Source organism: Podarcis bocagei (assembly GCF_964188305.1).
Source record: "Podarcis bocagei genome assembly, chromosome: 7".
NCBI lineage: Eukaryota > Metazoa > Chordata > Lepidosauria > Squamata > Lacertidae > Podarcis > Podarcis bocagei.
Genome location: NC_138132.1, coordinates 48,802,675 through 48,824,390, shown reverse-complemented (window position 1 = coordinate 48,824,390; position 21,716 = coordinate 48,802,675). Strand labels below are relative to the sequence as shown.

Genomic DNA, 21,716 nt, shown 5'->3' with positions numbered 1-21,716 from the left:
ATTGGGACTTTGGGACCCAAACATAGTGACACTCATTGGGGCGATCCTACACACACACACACACACACACACACACACAGAGCTCTGTGGTTTTTAAGGTTAAGCAGTGTATAAATTCTGCTAAAAAATAATAATTTGGCAGCACCACCTAACATACTACTTGGAAGTGACGTTGTGTGTTCATTTGGGGCTTAACGTCCAGGATATGTATGTCTGCAGCTCAAGCTGTAGCCTCTCCTGCTGCAGAGAACTGTCCCGCCTTTCTGTATCTTTATTTTTTAGGGCCCAAAATGAACCCCAGACTAATTTTATTTATTTATTATGTTTATTTAAATTCTATACTGCCCTTTATCCGAGGATCACAGTGCGGTTTACAATATAAAAATACAAACATACATAATGTTGTTATTATTTAGTCGTGTCCGACTCTTCGTGACCCCATGGACCAGAGCACGCCAGGCACTTCTGTCTTCCACTGCCTCCCGCAGTTTGGTCAAACTCATGCTGGTAGCTTCGAGAACACTGTCCCACCATCTCGTCCTCTGTCGTCCCCTCTCCTTGTGCCCTCAATCTTTCCCAACATCAGGGTCTTTTCCAAGGAGTCTTCTCATGAGGTGGCCAAAGTAAAAATACAAACATACATAATAAATGAACATATAAAAACAATACCCCCCAGCTACCCACAGTTTAAAAGGCCACAGGTTGTACGTGCGAGGGGGGCCCTCTTCCCGGCCCTCGTTCTCCTTGCTGCTAGCTTCTGCCTGCCTCGTACACTATCTGTACTTATTCTCTGCTGGGAGAGGCGGAACCCGGACGTCTGGATACCCTTTGCCTGGGGGAAGGAAAGCAATGACCGGACCGGAAGCGGAAGTGGGGGCGGAGAAGCGGGGTTTGGCCTGCCCGGGCGGTGGAAGCCGCGGTAGCTGTGGTACTGCTGGCGGACTTGGCGGGGCCCAATGGCCTCCGCGAGCATCGATATCGAGGACGCGACTCAGCATCTCCGAGACATCCTCAAGCTGGATCGGCCGAGCGGTGAGGCTCTCGGGCCGGGACCCTAAAAAGAAGGCGGTGGTTCCTTGGAAGCAGCTCCTTTGGGGAGTGAGCGGCTGAAATGAGGCTCGTGGTCTCGGGCGGCGGTGCTCCCCTTTGCTCAGCCCATCCCGCGTGAGCGGGAAGGCGCCAACGGCGCTGGCAGGAGAGCGGGAGGCGACGGGCGGGAGAAGAGCCCAGGGGGTCGCGATCCTATATACACGCTTATTTGGGAGTAAACCCAACGGAGCATGATGGGATTTGTTGTCTGGTTGTGCCGGGTTACGGTAGGGGGTTGCAATCCTGCGTCTACTTGTTCGGAAGTGAGCCTCCTTGAGCACAGTGGAGACCTACTTCTGAGTAACCAGAACTCAAGGATGGGGCTTCCCGTTTGGGGCCAAAAAGTCCCATCTGACTAAAAAGGTCCTCTGCAACTGTGGCTCCGGCATCAGTACTTTCTGCTCTTTTTGGTGGAGTGTGGTGCTCAGCTTTCTTTCAAACGTGGCTGCCTCTTTCTACCCCACGCCCTTCATGTTCTGCTTCTGCCCCGCCCCCTTCTTTAATGGAGCAGGCACTTGGTTTGACTTTGACTGCTTGTTTTTTCAAAGGCCATTTCCCCCTGCAGCTTAAGCCTGCAGCCCAGAGTCTGGTGTCATATATCTGCAGATGCTTGTGAAGGCACTCTAGGCAAGGTGTGGTTGGCCAGGCCGCTCAAGCTGGCGCTGAGAATGAACAACTAGCGATTCAGTACTGTTATTCTATGGCTCTTTAACAAATACTGGATGACTTGACCTTTCCTTAATGTACGTTCTTTGGTTTCTTTGTTTTTGTAGTCATATTCCGGTTGCAATTCTCTGTATTAATAGTTGCTTTTGCTACATTTCTCAAGTTGGAAGGAGGAATGAGCAATAGTGTTGTCAGATCTAAACCCTATTTTACGACTTGGTAGGATCTTGTAGGGCCAGAAAAAAATTATCTGACTTACCAAATCAGGAGTTAGCCACTCCTGCTGTAGATCATAACATTTTTGTATACTGAACATATATCTGGTATGCCTGGTCTCCCACTCCTATGTCTTGTTTTTTTTCTACCCAGCTGCATTCAGAATTTTTTTTGGAGGGGGCACAGTTAGTTGTGGTACTCCACAAGTTGTGTTTCTCAACAACTACATGAAGGTGCTGGGAAATATTATCAGGGCTTTGGATATAATTAACAAGAAGGTGACACCCAGGTTTCTAGTTCATTACATAAGTTTCCAGCAATGGCTGCCTCATATCTGAACAGTGTGAGGAGGCCACAGGCAAGTGGATGATATAAACAAAACTCTTGAGATTGAATCCAGACAAGGCAAAGATGAAGGTAGGGTTAAGACTGTGGCTCATGCCTGAGCAGCTTCCTTACCTATCCAGAGGGAGGTCTGGGCAGTGCTCCAGGATGTATCCAGTGCTGGACATGACAAGGCAGCCAAATCAAATAGTGCCCTTGCTGAGACACTATCTTCCCACCGATGGGTGGTCTACCTGGCTAGTATTGTGGTAAGAATGATGTGCGGATGGAGTGATGGACAAAGTTGAGTGAGTAGCTTTCTAGTTGTGGAATCTTCATAAATTTGGAAATATCTGCAGTGCAGAGTATGGGAGAGGTTTGTCTTTAAAGGGATAGTTTGGAATGCACCTGTTGCTTTAGTAAAGTGTCTAATTAGCATGCTGTGCTGTACGTTATTTGAGGAGGAAATCACAACATTTCTGCCTTGGAAACTGCATTAGCCTCATAAGTCATAAACAAGAACATTGGTGTATGGGGGCAATGTTGTCTTTCTCCATTGGTGTAAAAACAGGTGAATGGCTAGTATGAATATGATATACCTATCTGCACATATTATAATACAGTGGTGCCTCGCAAGACGAAAAGAATCCGTTCTGTGATTCTCTTCGTCTAGCGGTTTTTTCGTCTTGCGAAGCAAGCCCAATGAAGGATTAGCGCTATTAGCGGCTTTTAGCGGCTTGTCTGCTGATCGGATCAGCTGATAAGCGGCTTAGCAGCTTAGAAAAAGGGGGGGGAGGAAAAAACCCCAGCAGGAACTCGCAAGACATTGTCATCTTGCGAAGCAAGCCCATAGGAAATTCGTTTTGCGAAGCACCTCCAAAACGGAAAACTCTTTCGTCTAGCGAGTTTTCCGTCTTGCGAGGCATTCGTCTTGCGGGGCACCACTGTACTAATACAGTATACTTAGGTGCAGGATGCATCCTAGATTTTTATCTGAACTTCTCCTGTGCCAGCCAGATCCCTCCCTTTTTGTCTTTTGTGAGATACTGTTTCCATGGTGCTTGCAGCAGTAACCATTTCATGTGAGCAGCGTACTGTGCCTGTTGACATTTCCTGCCATAACCTCACCCAGCTCTGTTGGGCTAAATGGTGGCGTTTAGTTCCTACTGTGCTGCATGTATATTCAGCTTTTGAGCAAAGGCTCTGCTGTAAAGTATTCACCAATCTCTTAATTATTTGTAGGAAGGACTTACTATATTCAGATCACTGACATATCCCAGGGCAGAGTGTGGATTGATTGTAGAATTACTGGGGGTGGAGGGCAATGATATGGATATTAACTCAATTTGCAGTAGGCAATTTCTTTATTCTAGTGGAAAATAGGAAATGCCTTTGCTACTATTACTTTCCTTTCCTTGAACTTGCTCTGGATTTTGATTCCTCCAGTAGGCGTTATCTTTGTTATTCAACTGTCCCTGTAACCACAAGAAACCATGTGAAACTAAGTGAAATGAAAGCGAAAGTTGATTCTTAGTATTCTGTGTGATTCACTGATCAGCATAGGAATATATAGACATCGTTCACTGCTGTTCACTGCTTTATACCAAGCCAGAGCATTGATCCATCTCACTCAGTTTTGAGTCTACCCAAATTGGCAGCTGCTTTCCAGTCAGACTTCAGGCAGGATCCTCAATTGAGAATCTTTCCCAGCCCTACCTGAAGATGCAAGGAATTGAACCTGGGATCATTCGCATGCGAAGCATGTGCTCTGCCCCTGAGCTTATGACCATAGGCATGTACATTTTCATACAAGGCTGGGACCCCATTTTCACGGAGGGTCCTGTGTTCTGGTTGGGTGGAACTTACATCGTATGTGAGGCAGGCAGCTGACAACGGCCAGCTCTGCCTTTCCTCAACATGCCTTCTGTGTCTCCTCAGATTATGGCTTGGCAAGGGGGGGGGGACTTGGCCTGAGGAGGGCAGAGAGGGAACTTTCCCCCTGTGGTCCATTCACTGTCTGTACAGAACTAACCATTGTGTGCTCTGCCTACGTGCCACCCACCCACCTTTCCTCTTCTCACGGTGTTACTTTATGGCATTGAGCCATAATGAAACTAGCATTAGCCATCAGTTAAGGGGACTGGGTAGGAATTTTACCTAGGATCATCAGCTGACTTCTCTGACCCTGGGTTTTTGGATTCTTCACAATAATCCCCTGGCTCAAGATGGCTGAAGCCATTGATTTTGACCTTCTAACATCTACCCAGCAGGATTGCTGAGCCCCAACTTCTGACAGCACATGAAACAGTAGAAATAGGTTCTGTCCCATATGTCCTGTTTTGCTACTGGTAAACCTGCCTAAAAAAGTTGTTTTTTCTCTTTTCTCTAATTCCGCGGCCTGTTTGTTTCTAACTCCCTTCCCAGGTCTATTCTAGCCTTCAGGAAAAAACAGAAGTCAGCATCTGGAATTGCAGTTATCCAGAGATTTTTAAGCGTCCTGGCAAAATCATATAGCCTCATCAAGAGTTTGGGGACCACCTTTCCCCACACAATCCTCCCCAGTTGAAGCCTAGTCATCAAGTGGTGTTGCTGGCTCCATGCTTACGGCTCATTAGGATAGGCACAGCTAGAAGGCAAACCTTCTCAGTTATGACTTCCAAACTTGGAAACCAGAAGAGAAGGAGGCCAAAATTTTCATTTTCCCTGCCCACCCTTCCATTCTCCTCTATTCTCATAGTATGGAGGCTTCTCACTGAACTAGAGTGGTTAGAGGAACTACTCCTCCATTGAGCTTTCATAGTGATTCTAAAACTACACACAAAGACTATTCTAAAATAGTCTTTGTGTGTAGTTATGTCATCATCCATCATGCTTTTATTGATTAATACTAATAATTAATAATTCTATACCACCCTTCATCCAAGGATCATAGGGTGGTTTACAATACAAAATCACAAAAATATGTAGTATACTAACAATACCAAAAAACAAACCCCAACACACAGTTTAAAAGGCAATAGTTTGTTTAATTAGCCAAAGGCCTGGGAGAAGAGGGATATATTTTTGCCGGGTGCCTAAAGATATGTAACACAGGCTCTAGGCAAGTCTTCCTGGAGAGAGCATTCCACCAACAGGGAGCCACTGCAGAAATATCCCCTTCCTGTGTTGGCACACTCTGGACCATGGGTAGGCAAAGTAAGGCCCGGGGGCCGGATCTGGCCCAATCGCCTTTTAAATCTGGCCCACGGATGGTCAGGAAATCAGCATGTTTTTACATGAGTAAAATGCAGCTCTGGGTTATTTGCGGGGCATAGGAATTTGTTCATTTTAAAATATATATATATAGTCCAGCCCCCCACAAGGTGTGATGGACAGTGGACTGCCCCCCTGCTGAAAAAGTTTGCTAACCCCTGCTCTGGACCTTTCACGAAGAAGGCACACAAAGAAAGGCCTCAGATGATGATTGCAGATGATGATTATCGGCTCATATGGGGAGAGGCAGTCCTTGAGGTATTGTGGTCCTGAGCTGTTTAAGGCTTTATAGGTCAAAACCACCACTTTGAATTGGGCCCAGAAACTAATCGGCAGCCAGTGCAGTCAGGCCAAGATTTGCGTTATATCCTCAAGCCGTCTTTCCTTGAGCAAAACACTTGCCTTTTTATCGTAGAGGAGAACCACCGATTCAGATTTTCTGTCCTTGGACACAATGTTTTTCATATCTTCTCTAGAACATTACTATCTTGATGGGCTCCTTGTTTCCTGTTTCAGGAGAAAGAGAGAGGGTTTGGCATTTCTTTTGAATGAAACCACTCTCCCATGTTATGTTCTTTTCATCTGGGACAGGGGACCATCAAAGGGAGACTGTATGGTTCAGAAACTTTCATGACCCTTTAAATGGCTGTGTGAATGTGAACATTGGCTCTGTTCCCCCCCTTCCCCCCATTTAGGTTCAGTCAACGAAAACCAGAGATCATCCACTTCATACAATGGAGACCTGAATGGTTTGCTGGTGCCAGATCCCATAGCATCTGGAGATGGAGCTTCCTTAACGAAGCCAGTACCCCAAGCAGTTCCTCTGGGAGCACTTCAGGAGAAGCAAGTCATGTAGGTATCTTGGTGGGAGAAAGTGGAGAGCTTGTTATGGGTCTGCTGAAAAATTTCAGCTCAGTAATTGCTCCTACAAAGACTGGGCTTCCAGCTTTCTTGATTACTGCTTTAACGTTGTGTAACATTGTTTGTAGCTTCTGTTCCAGAGAGACTCAAATTTAAGATGGTGTGTTGTCTCCACAGTTGAGGGACTACATTCATACATAGCTTAATGGGGATACATTTTGTACAGTAATGGAGGCTTCATTGACAGTGACTGGGATTGAGGTTTGAAACTTGTGGTTTGCATTGTTTTCTGTCTTGTGTTGCTTCCAGTAAAACACTCATTTGTCCATGCAAGATCATTTGCAGCAGGAAAGACAAGTGGTAAAACTGCTACTTCATAGTGACAGGCATGTTTGTTTTAATTGGGGGCCTTCAGTAGTCTTATCCCTAACTTTTCCCTAGCTCTCCATAACAAAAAGCTGTTTGTCCTTGAGGCCTTTTGTTTTGACTACTTCTCCTTTTCTTTTAGCTGCCTCTCTGGAGATGATAGCTCTACCTGTATGGTGATAACTGCTAAAGATGTTGAGATAGTAGCCAGCAGTGACTCTAGCATCACCAGTAAAGCTAGAGGGAGCAACAAGGTAAAAGGGGAAAGATTCATCTGGACAATGTACAAAACCAGTTGGGGCAGCACTTGCCATCTTTTCAAGCATGTAAAGCAGGGATGGGGAACCTGAGATCTTCCAGATGTCATGGGACTACAACTCTCACCATCTCTTACCATTGGCCATGCTGAATGGAGCTGATGGGAGATGGAGTCCAACATCTGGAGACCTGGTTCCTCATCCCTGATTTAAGGAGTCAGTGCCTGGATTGCTGGTGAATGAGGCTGAAGAGCGTAATAAGTTGGAGGGGTGGATTGAGTATTGTGCTTCTCTTAGACTTTTTTTAAAAGCAGGCATTCATGCCTCAGCCTTGGAATAGCCTGTTTTCTGTGCTTATTAGCATTCCCCCTAATGTTCAGTGGTGATAGGCCTGGGGAAACCTAAGTGCCATGGGAAGCCTTTGTTCACAAGAAAATGGTTGTGTGAGGTTGGGGATTGAGGCACTAGCTTCAAACTGCTGTCTTGGGCTGGTTCCGTTGTAGCCTTTAACCACTTGTTGATATATGAAAAAGTCCTTAAGAATTCCCACATCCCTGAGTTCCTTTCCACTCACCTTCCTTTCACATGCCATGATTCCCTCCCTGCCTTCTCCTGCTTTATGACAAACTGTAGCTTGCAATTTCATCTGACACAGTTTCTGCAAACCAGAGAGGGCAGTGGGAATTGTGGTACCTGGGAAGAAGGATTATGGTGTAAGAGCCCAAAGGTCCCTAAAGACTCGTTCACATAGTGCCACATAGAGCACATACTTTCCATGCAGAAGGTCTCCAGTTCAGTCCCCAGCATCTCCTGAAGAAGGGAACAGGATTGGTGACTCCTGAACTAGGTGTTGGCTGTTTCCTCTCTCCTCAGCATATATAGATATTACAGTTTTATGTTCAGTGATGGATGCCTTGTCCCTATTTTGGCAAATGTTGAATTTAATTCCACACTTCAGCTGGTCTTTGTTTTTCTTTTTTCCCTCCAGGTAAAAATCCAGCCAGTGGCCAGGTATGACTGGGAGCAGAAATATTACTATGGTAACCTGATTGCTGTGTCAAATGCCTACCTGGCATATGCCATTAGAGGTGAGGCATCTCTCCATCAACTTGGTTCTTTTAGCTAGGCTAGGTTTCTTGCAGCGGCCTTGTGTTGGGCTGAGGTCCCCTTGCTTTCCCCACAGCTGTAGAGAGTGCACTGGCATTGCCTAAGCCATCTTAACTGTCATTTTCTTGTTGCTGTTCTTTGACAGGTGCCAGCAATGGCTCTGCAATGGTTCGGGTCCTGAGCGTTAGCACGGCAGAGCGAACCCTGCTGAAGGGCTTCACAGGTGGAGTGGCAGACCTGGCTTTTGCTCACCTCAACTCCAACCAGCTCGCTTGCCTGGATGAAGCTGGCAACCTCTTTGTCTGGCGCCTGGCCATGGAGAATGGAAAAATCCAGTATCTTATCTATCAGTACTGTTCTGCATAGGAGATAGCTGCAGTGTTGTTAGATACTGAGGCAACTTTGTAACTACAAGATAGGAAGTGGGCACTGTTTATTTCTGTATCTTAGGCAGGGAACCTGTGACCTTCCGGATATTGTCATTCTTAGCCACTGACCATGGTGCCTGGGGCTGATGGGTGTTGACAACTGAGAAAATCTGGAAGGCCAAAGTTTTCCCATCCCTGCCTTAAAGAGATGTACTAGTATTTATGTACTAGTATTTATTTCTGCCAGCCAGCACCAAAGCATTATACACATTTTCTTCTTGCAAGTTATCCACTCAGGAAACAAGACTCTGACTCCTTGTATTGTGACTCAAAGGTCCGCTTCGGCAGTAACAATCGTGGCTTAATAAACTATAGCTCATTAAGATGAGAATAGACATTAAGCTCTCACACGCGTATCTCACATGTGTTTTATTGTATTTTTAACATTTTGTTGGAAGCCACCCAGAGTGGCTGGGGAAACCCAGCCAGATGAGCGGGGTATAAATAATAAATAATTACTGTTATTATTGTTGTGCTTAAACCACAGTTACCCATTACATCCAAACCAGGAAGCTGTGGTTTAATCCTAGTTTACTACCTAGCACAGGGCGGCCCAACTTTTCATACCAAGTGGGCCGCAAAGTACTTCAAAACGGATCCTGCGGGCCACACACTGCATTGTTGCATAGTGGGTGGAGTGAGACCAACATCTGATGCCCCCACCCCCCACTCAGCCCTCACACTGCCTTCCCAAAGCCGACTATGCAAAGCTCTGTGTTTGTTTCTACTACATCTGGGATAAATCACAAAGCAGTTGATACTACAAAGGAAAGTGATTTGTAGCTGTTCCTTAACTTTGCGATCAGAGAGGAGATCCTGGTAAACATCAAGCGACCTGATGGGACTCCTCTGAACAGCTCCCGGAGGATCATATGGTGTCCCTTCATCCCAGATGAGAACGAGGAGAGCTGTGAGGAAGGCAGTCAGACCCTGGCACTCTTACATGAGGATAGGGTAAGTTTTGATTTTTTTTCTTTCGTAAGGCGGTTGTTTGTATTGAGGTACTAATAAGTTGTAGATAAGGAATTAGAAAGATGTGCCCCATGGTTAGGTCAATTTTCCAGGTTCTAATACATCCATGCACAAAGCACCTCACAGCAGGTAAACTGGTACAAGTTTATCAAGTCAGCCTCTGCTTTTATTTAAGTAAGTCTGGCAAGTGTGGTTGTGTTGTGCTATTTTTGGGTGTGGTACTTGTGAGGAATAAACACAGGAAAATGGTGCAGAGTTCATGGGAAGATAGTGAATGCAGAGCGAGGTGGTAACTGGAATGGCAGGTGACTTTTATGTTCACTCCTGGCAGAGCTTCAGTATGCAGTTTATGTGCTTCCTTCTTCTCTTTGTTTTGCAGGCAGAGGTTTGGGATCTTGATATAATCCGAGCCAATCATAATTCATGGCCAGTGGAAGTGACCAGCATCAAAGAAGGCTTTATTGTGGTAAAAGGTCACAGCACGGTAAGAGTTCTGCTGCTGTCATTGGTGTCTGTCTCCCGTTACAGAGCTGAGCCATCTGTTATGTATGTTTAATTCCTTAATCCAACAGTTTTCAATATTCTGAAGAGGCCTGTGGCTTTATCCACTTGGTTTATGGGATCAATGGCAAAAGGGTCTGAGTGTGTGAGCTATTAGACCAGAAGCAGAGGACCTTTGGCTCTGCAGATTTTGCTGAACTACTACTCCTATCATCCCTGATCATAGGCATGTTTGCTGGGGCTTATTAGACTGTTGCTGAGTTCCTGCTTTTCCCATATGGCAAAGAACAGGCCTTTATGACTGGACAAGTAAAGATGGCATCTTTTTCACCTTTCCATTGTGTGGTTTTGTGACAGTTTTTCCCTCCCCCTCAAAGCACTCTTGTTAAGGGTATGGGTGGAAAACTTCCAGCCTCTTCTTAAGGGGGCTCTTTGTATGGCACAGCTTTATGTCTTGCTTTAACAGCACTGGGGACAAAAGAAGCCTCTTTAAAATGGGAAGTGAGGTGAGAGGGCACAGCGTGATGTTTGAGAGCATGACTGGGTAAGAGTCCTGCTGTGAATGGAAAGGTGCTTGACACTTCACTGATCCAAAGATGCATGAGGTAGTAGGAGAAGTTAAAATAGTCAGAGCCAGAGGGAGTCAGTGCATTGATGGCAGCTGAGCACAAGATGGTGATGGAGGCTGTCACCTGGAGAATACAGAATGAAAAAGTACTGTAACATATATTCCCCCAAATGTCTTAATTTTTTATCAACTTAACATACTGAACACCCGGGAAATCGAAAGTACTTTGGCTCAAATTGGCAATATGTGCTGCTGCTGATATAAAAGTTGATAAGCATTCACTGTATAAAAAGAAAGAAGGAAAGAAACATCAGGTTATTAATGTGATTCGCATGTATATCACAACCATGTTGGTTTTTTTCACATGTAACACTAACTCGTAACTTTGCTTTGTTGAACAAACCAGGATGACAGATGAGCAAAGTGACCACAGCTTATTTCACCTTACATTGGTTGCATTTTCTAAACACTTGTGCATCTGTAGCTGGGTCATGGTCTGGGGTGGGGTACCAAAACAAACCAGGATTAAGTTCAGGTGTAATAAGAAGCCATGGTTATTGCAAGCCACGATTCATAAGCCAGTTTTAAACCATGATTACATACAGTATTCTGGTTTCTTGGCCACAAACAAACCACAGTTGACCAGGTTGGGTTCCAGCATACAAGCAAGCACATTTAAGCTAAATAAATCACATCTTAGCATTGGGTGCAAACCAGGTCATTGCTTTGTATTTCATTGAAGTTGTATTGCTGAGTGAAAGCTGATTTTTTCCCCTGTCTCTGTCTAGCGTCTGAGTGAGGGAGCCCTTTCCCCAGATGGAACTGTCTTGGCTACCGCAAGTCATGATGGCTTTGTCAAATTCTGGCAGATTTACATAGAAGGACAGGATGAACCAAGGTAACTTCAGAAGCTCAGTGTCTCTTGATTTGGTGTGCCTCAAGCCTACTTACATGCCCAGTCCCTTGCTCCAAATATAGTCTTAATTTGGCATGACTTTGTTGTTCTACAACAATATTCCTGGTGCTCTCCAGATATTTTGGGTTACAACTCACATCATCCTCTTTCCCATACTGACTGAAATTGTAGTCCAAAGCATCTGACCTCCAAGCTTTATTAAAGTTCTTGTGCTCTATTGTCTGACTGTCCACATGTAAATAATGTTTGGATTCTTGAGAGCAAGTTGCTGCCTAAAGGAGCCATTTCACACCTGCAGTTATGAAGGAGCAGGCTCTCAGTCATCATTTCTTTGATTTCCTACCTAGGTGCCTGCATGAATGGAAGCCTCATGATGGTAGACCTCTCTCCTGCTTGCTGTTCTGTGACAACCATAAAAAACAAGATCCAGAGTAAGACATGATTCTGTTTTTGTTTTTTTTGCTAAGGATGTCCCATTTCCGGTGGGAAGCAGGACTGTATGGAAAAATAAATACATTTGCTCTGTATTTACCCCACAAAGATTCATTGCTATAATAAAGTAACAGGACCCTACAGATCAGTCATTTACAACTTTCTAGTCTAGTTCCTCTATTCCTCCAGGTGTAAGTGCTGGCAAGGGGGAGCCTTTATGTCTGCAAATTTAACTTAAATATTATTTCAGAAGCATTGTGGGATGCAACATAGGCATGCCTTGTAGTGTTACCCTCATTTCTTGAACACTTGTGGCTGGAGTGTCTATGAGCCTGCCATGAACTGGGAACCTAGTCTCTGGCTTCAAATTTGGCATCAGTTCTGGCTGCCTGTTGATCCTTAAGCTTTATTAAGGTTCCTGAGTTCTGTACTCTTTTTAAGATTGTGTAAATTATAGGGAACAAGTTACTGGAAAACGAACTCCCCCTGTGTTTGCAGTAAGAGTAGAGTGTATCATAATATGACTTAGCACTGCTGCTGTGCCAGAAAATGTTGATATACTTACCTTCCTGCCCCTCATTCCCAAGAATAGCATGGAATGAGGAGCAGATGCTGAGTGCCAGTTCTACCCATGTGCCCCGCAGAAAGAACAACCCCTCTTTCCTCTTCCTTCCCCCTCCTTGCAAGAAGTTAAAAGACAGGGGAGCAGACCCACAGGAGAATGGGTGAATGCTCCCAGCAGCTGAAGGTGTGCTTCTGGATTCCCTATGCACACATGAGTACAATTCACATGTCCTGTAGGTCCAGTCTCTGTACCACAATCTTGTAATGCTTTGGTTTCAGCAAAGAGAACCAGCCAGTTAAGAGAGTCTGTTATCTAGTTGTTTTTGAGGAGAGGCATCAACTTGAATGAGAGAAAATCTGCCAGTTAAGAATTTTCAGAGGCTTGCTGTTCAGACTTTCACCCCTCTACACAATTAGAGAAGGAAAGTAGGGGTGTGCTCATTGGCCCCACCACCTTCATTATGTTCCTGAGGGCTCATAGCTATCTTGACTTCTATGGGTTTTGGCTGAGGTCTTGAAGTGGGGAGCCTTTTCTACTTCTATAGGCACCCCACATGATTTCGGTCCCTGCGAGTTGAGAGTTCTGTATGGCACAGGAAGCCTACATAGATAGAGGAGGCATCCCATGGCAGAAGTGGAGCCTGAATGTGTGGAGGACTTGGAGAGATGGCCTGTTGGGAACGTGACAGAGCACAGCTAACATCTCCCCACATCCCGACTCCCCACTCACATGGCTGGAATAATGTGAAGGCAAACAAATTAATAAAGCTATGGAGCAAGCAAAATGGCCGTTTCTAGTCATCACTCGTTCCTTCTCATCCATCCTTTCATTTCTGCAGAGTTCCCTTCTGGAGGTTTCTCATCACAGGAGCAGAACAGAATCGAGAGCTGAAGATGTGGTGCACTGTATCATGGACCTGCCTACAGACTGTCCGGTAAGTATTGCCCTAGTCATCAGTTGTGCACAGTAGGAGCCCGTAATGAATGTGTATGTGTGGAAGGATAACCGAGAAGGGCAACTAACAGTCTTCGTTCCCCTGCCAGTGATTTAGCTCTGTGTTAGAGCATCTGTCTTGCATGTAGAAGTTCCAAGATTCCGTCCCTGGTGTTTCTAGGTAGGATTGGGGAATGCTTCTGGTTGAAATTCTGGAGAATCGGAGTAGACCATGCTGAACTAATGGTCTGATTCTGTATAAGGCGGCTCTCTATGTACCTAAAAAGGCAGGTTTCAGCAATGCACACAACATGTCGCTAAAGAGAAAGATTATTAGTAGACATCTGAGGGAAACTGTTTTCACTGTGTCATTTTTAGGTTTTCTCCGGATATATTCAGCTCCATGAGTGTCCTTCCTAGTTTGAAGGCCTGCCTGGATCTCTCAGCTGAATACCTGATTTTGAGTGATGTGCAGAGAAAGGTAGGCAAGTTCTGTTGAGAGGTTGGGTGCAAGAGGAAAAGGCATCTGCAATACTGCTAGGCTTGGGAGTGTGGGGTCTGTTGTTAACATATAAAAGAGATGGTTGGGGCTAGGAGCAGCTGTTTGATTAAGCAAAGCATTCGGTTCCTTTTAGTGGGTGTAAACTTTTAAAAGTTCTTATTTTCAGAAAAGTCTGTGAATCCAGAATTAGTTCAGTGCTGCTGACCAACTTTCATGCTGGGTTTGCGGAGAGGCGGTGTGTTGGCTTCTCCCATTGTGTCTAGCCTGTTCCGTGGCCCAAGGTGCAGGTGCACTTGTGTCCTTCCTGGTACAAGAGCCCCTTATTGCTTACGTTACTACAGGGTATCTGCCTGATGCTTTCCTCTTAGGTCTTGTATGTGATGGAACTTGTGCAGAACCAGGAGGAGGGCAAAGCTTATTTCAGCTCCATCTCAGAGTTTCTCCTGACTCATCCAGTCCTGAGTTTTGGCATCCAGGTGGTCAGCCGCTGCCGGCTGAGACACACAGAGGTCCTGCCAGCAGAAGAGGAGACCGATGGCCTTAGTGCAGGTGAGTGATAAAAGATGTGTCTCATCAAAAGTAAGGAAGAGAAAGATGACTGTCTCTCTGGTAGCTAGCCTGATTCTCCAAATGCTATGCAAGCTTTGCCTCTCTAGTCACACAAAACCATGGTTTACAAAGTATAACTGGTTTGTCATGGTGTCCAAACCTGTAAATCATGATTGGTCATTGGCCCACAAACTATAATGTGAAACCCATAGTTTGAAGCTGACTTGAAACCTGCCATTTGGACTGAAGTCTGAATTGTTGGTTTGGGAGTCTGCCATGCCTGATTGGATGGAAACAGAAGTACTTGAGTGGCTCTCGGTTTGGGTTCCCGGTGGCCACCTAGCTAACAGTTTGCCCACTGCTTTGGTCTCGGCTGTTAATCTGATGCCAATATATCAACAGTGTAAGACAAAGATGCCAAAACAGAAGCAAACAACAAATGATGCTAGATTCAGGTAGGTAGCCGTGTTGGTCTGATGCAGTCGAAATATATTTTAAAAAATAAAAAATTGTCCAGTAGCACCCTGGAGACCAACTAAGTTTGTTCTTGGTATAAGCTTTCGTGTGCACGCACACTTCTTCAGATACACTGAAACAGAAGTCACCAGACCTTTATATATAGTGGGAGGGTGGGGTGGGGTTTTTCTCAGGAGGGTAGTAGGAGATGGGTGATTGACTCAGTGGGTATGGTAAACCTGTTAATGACTGTCAGTTTTTTGCAATAGGCCAAAGCAGAGCATTTAAGGGACAGCATCCCAGGGATTCCACGGGAAGTAGGCGAGAAAACACACAGTATAAATGATGGTTTCATTGTATCTTTGGAGCACACCATGGTTTGTTTTAAAACTGCTGTTAGCACGAACCATGGTTTTGTGGGATACTGGAATTCTGTCATAGTCTTTCTTCTCAAGTGTTGAGTGTTAGAATGGTACATCCCTCCTTGGCTCCTTCTGCCTGAGAGCAGGTAAGGCTTGTACTTTTGTGCCAGAGCAACCATCCTGAGCATTTTCTTACACTGTGAGCAGCCTTATCCTACTTTACTGAGAAGGTGAGCAAGGAGGCTTTACCTGCTAAACAGGAAGAAAACATGTTTTTTAAAAAATATTTAAAAATGTTTCTGTTTTTACTGATTATTTTTATATGTCTTGTAAACCACTTAGAAGTTTTATTACAACCAAGCAGTATATATATATATATTGTTATAAAGAAAAATAAAATTTCATCCATTTTTTTCTTTTTCCTAGAAGGTACTCAAGGTACTGGAGCGGTAGAATCAGCAGCGGGGGTGCTTATCAAACTCTTTTGTGTCCACACCAAGTGAGTATTTTGTAGGACAGCTGTTCTCCAGGCCTGCCTTTTAATTTTGTCACAAGACTTTACTGACTTAATACAGGCTCAGTTTTTGCCAACCCACAAGATGGGATGGTACCATAGGTAACTAACTGCCTCTTAACTGCCCTGGAGTGACCTTTCATGCATTTCCTCCAAACAGAGATAACTTTTGCTTGCTGCTCCCAAAACAGCAGTCCTGGGCTTTGTGACCAAAGGGTTACATCATAATGCAAGTGGTTCTCACCAAAATAATTCCAGTTATGTACCAAATAAACCCTCATTCTGCACTTGGAATGCAATGCAAATATTAGGTGCAGATAATGCAAACATTTTGTTGTTGGGATTATGAACATCTCTTTAATGGGGGATGTTGTGGATTGCAGGATCACAAGGCATGCGTGTGCAGGGGAGCAGTGGAGACCCAATTGCACCTGTGCATGAAGCTTTAGCAAACGAGCTACAAGTGTCAGATGCAAATGAGAAGTGACAGCGGAGTACACTGTTTTAATAGAATCTCTGTCTGCTACTGGTTTTCTTTTGCACAAAACAACGTTGCTTGTTTAGCATGGTGTTTGCCTATCGAGGCCAAGTTTGTAAACCAAAACAATCTATCTGGATGTTGCAGGGCCCTTCAGGATGTGCAGATCAGATTCCAGCCTCTCCATAGTCCAGACACAGCTGCTCCAATTCCTCCCCATGGCTCCCATGAGGATTTTGGTGAGTCCTCTGTTCTAAAAAATGTTTGTGTTTCCTTGTTAATTTGACTATTCCATCTGATATCAAGGTACCCAAATTTGAAAGTTTGCTATGTCTCAAAGCTGACAATGGAAATTCTTGCTAGTGCTTGAGAATTCTGGATCCCAAGTCTGTTGTAGTTGCTGGGTTATTTTTGGACTGTGGGCAATCCTTTTGTCAATTGTGGTACTTCATTTCAGGAAAGGGACCTTAATTCAGTGGTAGAGTACATCAGAAGATGTATTGGCTTGTTTATTACATTTATTTATAACTAGTTTTAGTCCCTGGCATTTTCAGTTGCTGCCAGGCAGAGTAGTCCATACTGGGCTATATGAACAAAGAGTCTGATCTGGTATAAGGCACCTTTGCGTAGCCTAGGTTTCTCTGCCTCTGGACAAAATCTTGCCTGACCCTGACTTTTGCTGCCGAGTCTCTGAGAATAGCCAGGGATTTTGGTTTGTCTTGCAATCTGTACCCCCACCCCTCCCCAACCTGTGTTTAACTGAGTGGCTGGTCGAAGGAGGCTGTGTGGTTTTAAATGTCTGTTTTCTCTCTCTGTACAAGTTGCTTTTAAACTGTCTGGTGTGTTTTGAAGCATTCCCAGATCACCTTGCTGACCTGGGCGCAGAAGGGCTTGGATCAGAGAAGGGATCCGTGCATGGCTCACAGCCTGACTTGCGCCGCATTTCAGAGCTATCTGTTCCCGTGGATTTCCTCTCCCCTTCCAATGACACAAAACCCAAGCTCATGACTCCAGATGCATTCATGACTCCCAGCACATCTCTGCAGCAGGTAACCTCCTTAGAGTGCGTTTCAGATGGGAGCAAATTCCTTTGCTGCCTTCAATTTGGATATTATAACGTAAAAGACTTGGGATTGCTTATAGCAAGAGTGGAGAACCTGTGGCTCTCCAGATGTTGCTTGGAATGATGGAACTTCTAGACTACTGGCTCTACTGGCTGGGGCTGATGAGAGTTGTCATCCAAAATATCTAGAGAGCACCATGTTGGGGAAATCTGGATTAGATGGTGCTCAGGACAACAAAGAACAGAGAAGCAATTTCCACTGTTCCTTGTATATATTTCTAAGCCAGCAGTTATTCAAATCTGTTCTAAGCTCTAATTGGAATTAACTATTTGACCCAATTTGTATACCACTTTGTATACCACTTAATTGTAAATAAAACCTCTGAGCTGTTTAAAAGAATATAAAATATACATTAAAAATGTCAGTAAAAGTTAAAAGCAATCTTTAAGAAAATCAGAATTGTAAGGAGAAGTATGGTGCTTCTTATAATGGCAAAATAGTTTTTGGGTGGTGCAGTTACCGTATTTTTTGCACCATAAAACACTCACTTTTTTCCTCCTAGAAAGTAAGGGGAAATGTCTGTGCGTGTTATGGAGGGAATGCCTATGGGTGGCATGCCTATGGATTTTCCTCCTCTAAAAACTATGTGCGTGTTATAGAGCGAAAAATACGGTAATTTACTCCATATATATAAATATATGTATATAATGTAGTACACGAGGAGTGTTTACTAGCAGACAATACTGTGTATGTATTCAATTAAAATGCTTGCTGGCAGAGTTTTCTAACACCATTGAATTTTCTGTGCCAGGTCACGGTGTCACCTGGAAGCAGCATTAGTTCCCTCACAGCTGTCACAACCATGAGCACTTCTTCCGTCAGTGACCCCTCCATTCCCAGGTAAGCCCTAGGCAAGGACTCCTTCCCTGTGCTACCCACTGAGTACTTTCAAGGGCAAGGAGACTCCCTTCAGAACCAGGCATGAAAATGAACTGGCTCACACGGATATCTCAGGGACCTTTTTTTATGGCGGCGCTTCTGTCATCTTCAGAGTTGCAGCTGTCAAATGCGCTATCCCTATTCCCAAGGAGAGGCATTCCCTTTGTTCTTCAGCTCAATTCCCCAGAACATTTCCTGAGATTTGTAGGTTTTGCTTCATATAATTGGAATAGATAGCAGAGGCTGGTAATGAAGTGACCTTGTAGGCAGATAGTGGAGGGTCCTAGACTTGCAGGACAGGGGAGGAACCCCTGTTCCTTGGAATATAGCTGTAGGATATAGAAGAGCACAGAGGCCAGTTCAGCATTGTTTACCAGGCAAGAACCACGAGGGGCCATCAGGCTTCAGATTTCTCATGTACTAACAGATAGTGACACAAGTAAGACTGCAGTCGCTGCTCTCCCACTATCTTCTCACCACAGCTCTGAATTACTTGAGGGAATGGATGACCACCTCTTGTAGGTCCCCTTCTAGCTTTTTAGCATTCATTGTTTCAGCTTCTCCCATACAGTGTCCCCCAAGGAAGTCTTCTTTATGAGAGCGTTGCTTGGGTGACAGTCGCATAGGACAGTAAAGTCAGTGGCACAGTTCCTTAAGCATGCTGTTGTCGGAACCCTTCTCCCTGGGCTGATTTTTAATTGGGGTTTGCAAGACCACTCTCTTTTGTAACCTCTATGGACAAATTTGCCTTTTTCCCGCTGCAGGCCAGCTGAAGAAGTGTCTCTGAGCCCAAAGATGCAGCTGGATAGTAGCCTTACCCTAAGCGGCAGCAGTGGAAGTCTGCAGACAAGCCCTCGAAGTCATTCGGTCCTCCTCCCTGGCCTTCCTGACAAACTGACCCCAAAGGCCCCCATCCCGGTAAGGTGGATTTTCTATGAGCATGCAAAGATTTACCTTTCTCCCTGACTGTGTCATTGTCCACACCGTGTGCATGTGGTATGGGTGCCCAAAGCCACTGGAGCAGTGGGTGGGGAACCAGTCCCCCTCCCTAGATGTTACTGACTACAACTCCCATCAACCTTAACCATTGGCCATGCTGGCTAGGGCTGATGGGAGTTGGAGTCCAGCCAGCATCTTGAGGCCCAAAGGTTCCTCACGCCTGCACTAGAGTGCACTGGTCTCGGGTATACTGTCTGATTTCTGCCATACTGAGTTCAACGCATGTGTTCTTCCCCATAAATAGGAAAAGGGGGTGCCCCAACGTGGTCATTGCATGTAGAAAAATATCTTTGCTTATGTAAGCTGCCCCAAGACATATAGTTGTATCAAGCTGTGTGTTACAGATATACAGGTATTCCCCATGACCTCTTTTCAGTCCTGAGTTTCCTATAAGCGAAAGGCCTACTAAAAACAAAGTAATAAAATGATCAGTAAATATTGCAAAACTTTTAATCTGTTTCCTCACTATGTACAAATCATCATCATGTTTTCGATTTGCTGTGTTAATTGTACACTGCTTTGGGGGCATCTTCCAAAAAGGAGTCTATATATACTTAAAATGTAAGAAAGAAAAAATGGGATTAGGAAGGAAGGTTGTCAAGACAATTGGGCATCTAAGTAAACTTCCTAGATAGTGTGGAGAATGAAAGGGAAAAGGTTAACTTGTTCCCTTCTCTGGTCAAGGTTTCCCCAGGGAATGCCCCTCTTGCGCTAGAGCGGCAGGAAGTGGAGCCTCTGGTGGTGCCCCAGTCTTCGCCTACTCGTGAGCGCTCCCCAGACGTCATTTCCTCTGCCTCTACCGCCATGTCTCAGGACATCCCAGAGATTGCCTCTGAGACCCTGCAGCGCAGCTTTGGAGGCGGCCCCCCTGGGCTCCCCACAGAGATCCTGGATTCCAACCATCACGCGGACAGTATGGCTTCCGCAGCATCAGCCTTGCACTTGCTCTCCCCACGGAATCGTCACAGCTCGGAGCACAGCCATCACTCCTTGGACATGGCCCCCAATGAAGTGGACATGCTGACTGCGCCTTCGCTGCTGGAGGCGGCCTTACCTCAGGAAAACGTGGCTTCTGACGCTGGCGTGAGCCAACCGTGGCCAGCTGCCCCTGACATCACCAGGGAGACCAGGAACAGCATGGCAGACAGGTACCCACTATCTCCTTCCTTCCTTTTGGGGACGCACCAATCTTGGGCCTCCAGATGTTTTTGGAGTCCTCTTTCCATCATCCACAGCCAGCACAGCCAATGGCTTTGGATGTTGGGAGTTGTAGTCCAGCAAGATGATGTCCAGGGTCACAAGTTCCCTACTGGTGATATGGGCCATCACATGTTGTCTTGAACTCCCATCTCCTTTCTGCACTGGAAGATCAGCAGCTGCCTTATTCCAGGTCATCCTCTTTGTCCATCTAGCCCATTGAGTAGGCAGTGGTGACAGTGGCTCTCCAGGAATGTCAGGGATAGAGAGGCCTATGCCAGCCCTGTCACATGATTCTTTGAAAATGGAATTGAACCTGGGGATTTCTGCATGCAAAGCCCGTGCTCTTCCACTTCCCCTCCACCTATTGCAGTCATGTCTAGTGTTGCATAGTATTTATTAGATTGTCAAGCTAAGGTTGTAGAGACCCAGGTTCAAATCCCTTCTTGGCCACGAGGCTTACTGGGTGGCCTTGCTATCTCTCTGCTTAACCTAATTCAGAAGGTTGTAGGGCTAAAAGGGAGGAGGAGGAGAGTGATGTGCTTTGCCTTGGAGGCTATAAATAAAATAAGAGATAATAAGTCTCCATTGACTCAATTGCTGCCTAACCCCAGCTCTACTGTTTGGCCCTTTCTTTTAATGGCTATGTTTGGTTTGAGCCCACAGGCCAGCCTGAAGGAAAATCATACTTGCTTTGGGTGTTTCGCACAGAAATGAAAGCTTCAGCACTTACTCTGCACTTGAGTGCTCAGCTCCCATCCTTTGCATGGATTAGATCTGAGACTTCAGTACTTACCAGAGTACCCCACTATACCAACTGTCTCGGGCCCTGAAGCCAGCAGTAGGGGTGCTACTAGTGGTCCTGCCTGTGAGTGCTGCTCATTATGCAGGGGCCTGGAAGAGGGCCTTATATGTGGTGGCACCCCAGCTATGGAACGTCCTCCACTCATAAGCATGGATTGCCACAACGTTAATGGGTTTTGCCAGACCCGTTTGCTTATTATAAAAGTCTTTGGAGCTGACTCTGTTTTCTCCAGTTCAGCCCTCTTTCTTGTTCCGTTGTTGAGTGGCATGAAAACTGCTAAGAATTATTTTGTATACTTTGAATGGTATGATACTTAGTTTGTTCTGATTTCTAGCCAATGTTAGTTCTGCTCAGAGTAGATGGACATAACTAACATAAGCCCATGGATTTCAGTGGGT

At 45.3% G+C, this 21,716-nt stretch overlaps 1 protein-coding gene across 2 annotated transcripts in view; it reads left to right on the top strand.

Annotated features, from left to right (window-relative positions):
- The first annotated feature begins 864 nt into the window (after positions 1 to 864).
- EDC4 (enhancer of mRNA decapping 4) overlaps positions 865 to 21,716 on the top strand; it is a 31,067-nt gene continuing 10,215 nt past the window's right edge. The window contains exons 1-18 of one of the 2 annotated variants that reach the window (XM_081203789.1): positions 865 to 1,032; positions 6,243 to 6,399; positions 6,917 to 7,028; positions 8,020 to 8,119; positions 8,284 to 8,473; positions 9,373 to 9,520; positions 9,918 to 10,022; positions 11,396 to 11,505; positions 11,871 to 11,954; positions 13,359 to 13,454; positions 13,832 to 13,934; positions 14,324 to 14,504; positions 15,752 to 15,821; positions 16,462 to 16,553; positions 17,167 to 17,363; positions 18,190 to 18,278; positions 19,082 to 19,235; positions 20,001 to 20,464. In XM_081203789.1, the coding sequence (XP_081059915.1) occupies positions 957 to 1,032; positions 6,243 to 6,399; positions 6,917 to 7,028; positions 8,020 to 8,119; positions 8,284 to 8,473; positions 9,373 to 9,520; positions 9,918 to 10,022; positions 11,396 to 11,505; positions 11,871 to 11,954; positions 13,359 to 13,454; positions 13,832 to 13,934; positions 14,324 to 14,504; positions 15,752 to 15,821; positions 16,462 to 16,553; positions 17,167 to 17,363; positions 18,190 to 18,278; positions 19,082 to 19,235; positions 20,001 to 20,464 (2,528 nt within the window). In that variant the 5' untranslated portion in view covers positions 865 to 956. Of the gene's footprint in view, positions 1,033 to 6,242; positions 6,400 to 6,916; positions 7,029 to 8,019; positions 8,120 to 8,283; positions 8,474 to 9,372; positions 9,521 to 9,917; positions 10,023 to 11,395; positions 11,506 to 11,870; positions 11,955 to 13,358; positions 13,455 to 13,831; positions 13,935 to 14,323; positions 14,505 to 15,748; positions 15,822 to 16,461; positions 16,554 to 17,166; positions 17,364 to 18,189; positions 18,279 to 19,081; positions 19,236 to 20,000; positions 20,465 to 21,716 lie in introns of both variants that reach the window. The other variant, XM_081203788.1, reaches the window with a different exon arrangement.